At 24.0% G+C, this 7,607-nt stretch overlaps 1 protein-coding gene across 1 annotated transcript in view; it reads left to right on the forward strand.

Annotated features, from left to right (window-relative positions):
- Positions 1–4,583: 4,583 nt before the first annotated feature.
- Phum_PHUM051940 (Plexin-A4 precursor, putative) overlaps positions 4,584–7,607 on the forward strand; it is a gene marked incomplete at both ends in the record, with an annotated part of 19,462 nt that continues 16,438 nt past the window's right edge. The window contains 2 exons of the mRNA XM_002423310.1: positions 4,584–5,768; positions 7,311–7,487. Of these exons, the coding sequence (XP_002423355.1) occupies positions 4,584–5,768; positions 7,311–7,487 (1,362 nt within the window). The remainder of the gene's footprint in view (positions 5,769–7,310; positions 7,488–7,607) is intronic.

A 7,607-nucleotide genomic window follows, 5' to 3' on the forward strand; every position in this document is an offset into this window, starting at 1 on the left:
TGTTTTTTAATAAAATATCGGCTGTGTTTTAGGTATTTAATTATATCACTATTGTCTAATTAAAAAATTTTGATTATATTTTAAAACCACTATGAAAAATTTTTAATTTAGTATATAATATAATGCATTGTTAATAATTCTTATAATAAATTAATTTTTATTTCCAGACAATGAAATATAAGTTTGAGTTTTAAATAAAAAATAAAAACTTTAAAACCCGACTTTTACTCACATGTAAATTGTATATTATTATAATGAACAATTTTAATCACAATTCTAGGGTATATATATAATTTTATTTGTTTGATTTCATTACTTATTATTTATTGTGCTTTATACCTTTTTAAAGAAAATAAAATTTTTTTTATTTCGAACAAAAAAAAAATAAAAATAAAAATTGGAAAAACTCGAAGAGCCTACTAAATCATTTAAGAGATTTTGTTTTTTTTTTTTTTTTTTGAAATTAAAACTTATTAAAAAATTTCACTTAATATGGATATTAGTTTTCAAATAAAAATGATATAATTTTTATAAAAAAATTTTTTAAATTATTATTATTTAATTTAACATATAACAATACACTTCAGAAATTCCATATCTCACAGTTTTTTTTTTTTTTCCCTGAAAAAATAAAAGAAACTGTAGTACTAAAAGTGAAAATAAAAAACAAAATTTATTTTAAAAAAATACACTGATGATTAAAAAGAATTAATTTGTTATAATTTATTAAAATTTCAATATAAAAAAATTATTTAATAATTAAAAAAAATGAGAATCGTAATTATCGTATCGATAAAGTTTTTTATTTAAAAAAAAAATTACTCGACACATTGTCAGGCGAGTTTTACCGAACATTCACGAAGTTCTCCAGGTTGTTCCACGAGTTTAAGACGCCATATTTGTAGTTACACAGCTGCAGCCATTCATGCAGGTGTGTTCGGCATTTTTTTTTTTTTTTTTTTTTTTTTTTTTTAAAAAGTCAACAAATATAAACTATAAAATGAATTCAATTAAAATTTGTTAATAAATTGTTTATAAAGTAAATAAAATTTATATTTATAAGTTTAGTTACATTTATTGTTAAGTTAATATTAATACGAAGTATTTTTTTTTTTTTGGAGAGAATTAAAAGTGTAAAAGAAACAAGAAATCCAGTTGTCGCCATTTTATATACATATATCGAGTATTATATGTATTTACCCCTATAAATTTAGTTTTTATTGTCGTTATACAATAAAAAGTTATCTGTTTTATTCTTTGTTTTTAAGTTAGAATGTTTTTTATAAATATATTTATTATATACGTTCATATAAAAAGAAAAAGAAAAATTATAAAAACTTAAACGTCTTTAGCGTCTTTTTGAACCAACTATTATATGTGTGTGTGTGTGTATTTAAGAAAAATAAAATTCAAGTGCAACGACCAAAACAAAATTTTATTTGTGAATTTTTTTTTTTTTGTTCAAAACTAAATAATTTTAAAGATTTATGGTTTCGTGTAATAATTCTGGGTAAGTTTTTTTTTTTTTTTATAGATTTTTATTAAATAATTTTTTTTCTTTAAAATAAAACTAAATATAAATAAATAAATTTCATTTGAGTTACATAAAAAAAAAAAAAAAACGTTTTTTTGTATGTACTCAAACGTGATTATATAAAATGATTGGATATATAAATAAAAATGAAATTTATTTATTTATTTATTTTTTGTTAAATTCGTTATTAATTACTATTCGGAATTGAAAAAAAAAAAAAACTTTTGAATTTGGACAAACATTTAGTATCATCATGAACGTTCTGTATAAGAACAATTTAAATAAATTTTTAATTTTTCCCAAAAATAAAAAGACATTTTTAAATTCTATACAAAACATTATATATTATATAATCACTTAAGAAAAAGAAGTTAAAATTAGTTTTTCTACGTTTCGATTAAATTTTATCTTTTAAACTGTAAAATTTCCCTTTATTATATTTAAACGTTTACGATCCATGACGGAACGTTAATGAAATCCCTGTTTGACACGTTTGTCAAAAAAATGGGGGATGGGGGGGTTGAATAGAATCAATTAAAAACAGTTAATATAACAAAAAAGAACAAAACAATGATGAATATCTTAAAATTTTCTTTAAAATGTTTCTTGTTGTGAAATGTAAACAACTTTTACATTTAAGAAAGAAAGAAAAAAGATTCTGCAATTGACAGAGAAAATTTACATTTTGTAAGAAAAAAAAAAAGCCAATACAGATTCAAGGGGATCCCCCTCATTATTGTCCTTCAAAAAGGAAAAAAAATAAGAAGAAGAAAAATTGAAAATTTTATATTCATTAAAGGGGTTATTGTTATGATATGTTGCAAAAAAAGGGAAAAAATTTTATAAAAAAAAAAAAAAAGGAAAAAATAAATTAAATATATATTTTTTCAATTTTTTTTTCTTTCAAAAGTTAGTTTTACTGATTTTCAAAAGATTTTTTTTTTTTTTTGAAATTTTTGATTCCAGAAAGATTGTAATTATTGCTTCCAGGTTTGTTTGAAATTAGAAAAGTTTAATTTAATCGAGAATTTATAATAAAAAAAAAAAAATATATTTTTTTTCTTCTTCTTCTTTTAAATAAAACTCTATAGAGTAAGTTAAAACATCAATAAAAATGTCTTTTTCTTGTAAAATTTTAAAAAAAAAAAAAGAAAACTTTTGGTTGGATTTACGCAATGTACCGTTTCTTTTCGAATGCACACAATTTATTTTTAGAGTTTGTTCATTTTTTTTTTTTTTTTTTTTTTGAAAATTCTTGTTTAAAAATTTTGGTTTTTACAAAAGCGAAAAAATTTCAAAATTTTTCATCAAGTGTTTATTATTGCCCTCATCGGTCGCGTAAACCCTTTGTTGATATATTAGAATAATTGATTTTTTTTTTTTCGAGTGACGTAATAAGAAGAAAAAGAAAGAAAACTTATAAAAGTACTTTTTGCCGGTAAAATTAAAAAAAAAAAAAAGCGCCGGTGAGGGCCTTGAATAATGTAATAATTGATTCTACTCAGCTTTAGCATCCCTCCCTTTCCCCCTCCCCCCACCCCCCGTCTAATTACGCATACCGGTGTGAAATTTATTTGAAATCCATTAAAAAATCAAAATTTTTATTTATTTTTTATGTAATTCATGATTTTTCATTATTAACGCTTATTGATTCCATCGGTTATTGTTAATTGATTATTACGCAATCGGTAAAATAATTCACTTTTTTTTTAAAACGTGTCATTTGTTTTTTTTTTTTTTTTTTCTAATTCCACGACGGAAAGGATTATATATATATATAATAAGTAAAAAGATGAGTTTTACCATTGATAAAATTTTTTTTTACCCGTATGATAATTTATAGAAGGATGTAATTTACGACTTGAGAATATTCATTTATTTATTTATTATTTTTTTAAAATGGATCGTTAAACGATAAGTATTAATTATTATTATTATTTTATTTTTCTTTACAATATTTAAAATTAAAAAAAACCGTTTTAATACTGTTGAATATGTATGTAGATTTTTTTTTTATATATATTTTTTATTTCAACGTGAAATATTAATTTATATCCGCGTGCGTGAAAAGTTTTGTTATATAATCTCACCATATATATATATATATTAATATCGATTTGTCAATTTTTTTTTTTTTTTTTTTTTTTTATCGGGAAAGTCGGAAAATTTCTGACTGATAATTTTTTAAATTTTCAAGCAATCCTAAGGTAATATATTAAATTTTTTACAAAAACTGTTACTTTGTCACCACACAAACTGATTCACGAGTAAAAAAGAAAACGAATTTTTAATAATTTATTAGCGAAAATTTTTGTAAAAGTGAGAATTGATTTATTTAAATTAAATACGAATAAATAAATAAATTATGTATTATATTAAACATTAATTTAAAAAAAAGATTAAATTGTTTTTTCTGTTTTTTTTGAAGCCGATTAAAACCACAAAAGACTAAAAAGTGGGCAGTTTAAAATTACTTATAATATTGTCACTTTTAACGAATACAAAAAGGGGGGGGGGCTAACAAAATAAAATGAGAACGTTGTACCTTTAACAATAATAAGAACAATAAATAAATTTTAATTGATTTAAAAATGTCAGTAATGACGTGACATAAAAAAAAAAAAAGACTATAAAGACCACCGTATTGCTTGGCAATGTGTACAAGTTCAATAATAAGAGGATAACAATAAAGAAAGGGCTAATTGATGTTGTGAAAACATTTTTAAAACTTTTCAGCTTTATCAAAACAATTATTATTATTATTATTAGTAGTAGTAGTTAAAAAGTGTTTATTTTAATTTTATAAATTATTTGATATTGAGCTGAAGAATAAGCTTTTATTCAAAAACAGCCGAAGGAATCCGAATTGCATTAATTAATAGAATTGATAATGCTTCGTGTTATTTAACGATGGCCATTATTATTATTATTTGTCAGAATTTGATTTAAAAATTTTTTTTTATTGTAGTAATTGAATTTGTTGTTGTTTTTGTTGTTGCAGGAAGAAGTATGCTTCTTAGAAGCGTGAAAAAACAATTATAACAAGGGAATGAGCCTTACGGCAACTTTGCTATTGGGGCTTATAGTGCCCATTGCTGTCATTTCACACGACACTAAAAGTCTTTCGGTTTCAGTTCCTATATCTTCTAAAATTCAACAAATAACTTCTAGATTTTCTCTCAACGGCGATACATCTTTCACTCATATGGTGTATGATAAAACCGGAAATCAAATATTCGCCGGAGCTATAAATAAAATATATCGTTTAGACGAAAATTTAAAGTTGATGGAAGAAGTGACGACGGGTCCGAAGCAAGATAGTCCTTTGTGCCCTGCCAAGGGTTGCGATTCTTCCGTAACGGAAAAATTTTCAACGAATAACGTTAATAAATTACTCATCCTCGACCCCGAATCAAAATCATTAATTGCTTGCGGATCCATACTTCAGGGAGCCTGTGAAAAATATAACACTTCAAGCCTTTTCGTTCCTCCTAAATTTATTTCATTAAGCGTTGCTGCCAACGATGAAAAATCATCAACTTATGCATTTATCGGACCCGAAAGTTACAATTCTCGAAATAGGAATAATGTTCTATACGTGGGAACGACGTTTACGAACCACGGAGAATATAGACACGACGTTCCAGCCATATCCAGCAGGAATTTGGACGATTTAAATTTCGCCGCGTTTTCGTTTTCGAAACAATCTTTGCTCCGGATAGACGTTAAATACAGAGATCAATTTTTAGTTAATTACGTTTACGGTTTCAATTCGACCGAATTCGCGTATTTTGTTATAGTTCAAAAACAATCACATTTACCGGGTCAGGAAGAAAAGGGTTACGTTTCTAGATTAGCAAGAACGTGCATAAGTGACGAAAATTACGACAGTTACACGGAAGTGACTTTACAGTGCACGATCAGGAGTGAAACGACGAATAAGTTAGTAAATTATAATTTAATTCAGGATGCGAAAATAGGTGTAGCAGGTGCGGATTTGGCGGGAAACCTAGGGATAGACACGAATGAAAACGTTTTGGTGGGAATATTCAGTCCGAGCAAAGGGATAACAAACGAGCCGCAGTCAAAGTCGGCAGTTTGCGTTTTTAGCCTACAGGAAATAGAAGCCAAATTTACGGAAAACATTCACATGTGCTTTAATGGAAGCATCAGCGATAGGAATTTGGGATACGTTTCGGGGTTGATACTGGATGGAAAATGTCCGACTGCCGGGGTAAGTAGTAATGTATACCAATTTATGATTTTAAATAATAAAAAAAATTAACTTTTTTTCCCACCCCCTCCCCCCTCGCATTAGTAAAAATTTATAAAATTTGTTTTCTGAAAAAAAAAATTTGTAACCGTCAAATTTTTTGAAAATCTTTTCATAAAAAAAAAAAAAAAATTATATTAACTTTTATTTAAACAAATTATAAAGTCTAAGATAAATATTTTTTTTTTTTTGTTTCCTAGTAGAAAAAAAAATGTTTATAGAGTTTCGAACAACTTTATAGCGAATATAAATAATTTAAACAAATAAAAATTAATTATTTAAATAAATAAATGCAAAAGTTGACTAACTTGAAATTTATTTTTTTCTTAAATATATATATATATAAAATAAAATAAAATTTTTCTTTTCTTTAAAAATTATACATTTCAATGTCAAAAAAAGTTTTTTTTACAAAGTTTTACATAAATTTTTTTTTTCTCTCTCACAAAAAAAATTTCATTAAAAAATGAAATACATTATTAAAATGCCGCAATGAAATTTTATTAACATAATAAAATTACATAAAAATAAAAATAATAATATTTTTAAAAACTATTTTTTTTTCTTCTTCTCCCTATTAGCATTAATTATTAAATTCACCTTGCAATCAAAATGTTTTTTATGTATAATGTATTTTATTCATTGTTATTAACAGTAGCAAATTGTCAAATAAAATAAAAAAAAAACAATTAATTAATTTTTTTATTTAAATTGTTGTTCGCCATCATATTTTTAATACATACATAAAAAATAAAATGAATCAATTGTAAAACACACACGCACACAGATTAAAAAAAAAAAAAAATGTCGATGAGTGAATAGATTTTTTTTTTTTTTTTGTTTTAATGTCGCAAAGTTTGTGTTCAATATTATTAAAAAAAAAAAAAAAACAAACGAATTGACAGCCTGTGTGTTTGTTTGTCTTGTTACGAAAAAAAAACATAAACCAAATTTTTTGTTGTCTTACGTTAACAAAGATTAACGAGCACAAAAATAATAAACTGGAAGTTACATAATATATTTATATATATATGAAAAAAAAAAAAAAAAACAAGTTCCTCTTCTTCTTTCAAAATCTTATCTTCTCCAGTAACAACATGACGGTCTTTAGCTTCCATGTCAACTTCTGACTTTTATTATTATTATTATTATTATTTATTTATTTTATTCGTTCAATCATAATTAATTATATGAAAATTAAATCAAAATTTTTTAATGGCAAATGTTTTATCATGTTTTGTTTTTTTTTTTTTTGGTTAAATTTACATTTAAAAAATAAAAACGTCTGAACAATGATGAATATGGAAATCAATTTTTAAAATTTTTTCAAATAAGGGTTGAAAAAGTTAATTAATTAAGGTCGAAATGAAATTAGTAATTAGTATTAGGGAGGAGGGATATATATAAAAATACTTTTAATTTTTTTTTTTTTTTTTTTGTTTTTCACAATTTTTAATTTAATTAAATTTGCGAGTAAATAAATTTAAAATTAAATTATTTCAGAGCACGGGAAACATACCTTATTTTTGCGAAGTCGGATTAAAAATTTCCGGCGTCGTACCAATTAAAGGAGGAGCTTTTTTGCATTTTCCAAACGAAACTCTAACATCGGTAACCCTTGGAAAAACGGAAAGACACACCGTTGCCTTTTTAGGAACGAAAAATGGACATATAAAAAAGGTAAGATGAAAACATTTTCTTATATTTTATTTTTTTAACGGTTTCCCGGAAAATTCACGCGTTATTACGTTTTAAATTAATGTAATAAAAGTAGAAAAATTGTTGTTTATCATATCCGGT

The sequence above is a fragment of the Pediculus humanus genome, genomic scaffold, assembly GCF_000006295.1.
Source record: "Pediculus humanus corporis 1103172107402 genomic scaffold, whole genome shotgun sequence".
In the NCBI taxonomy this organism is placed as follows: domain Eukaryota; kingdom Metazoa; phylum Arthropoda; class Insecta; order Psocodea; family Pediculidae; genus Pediculus; species Pediculus humanus.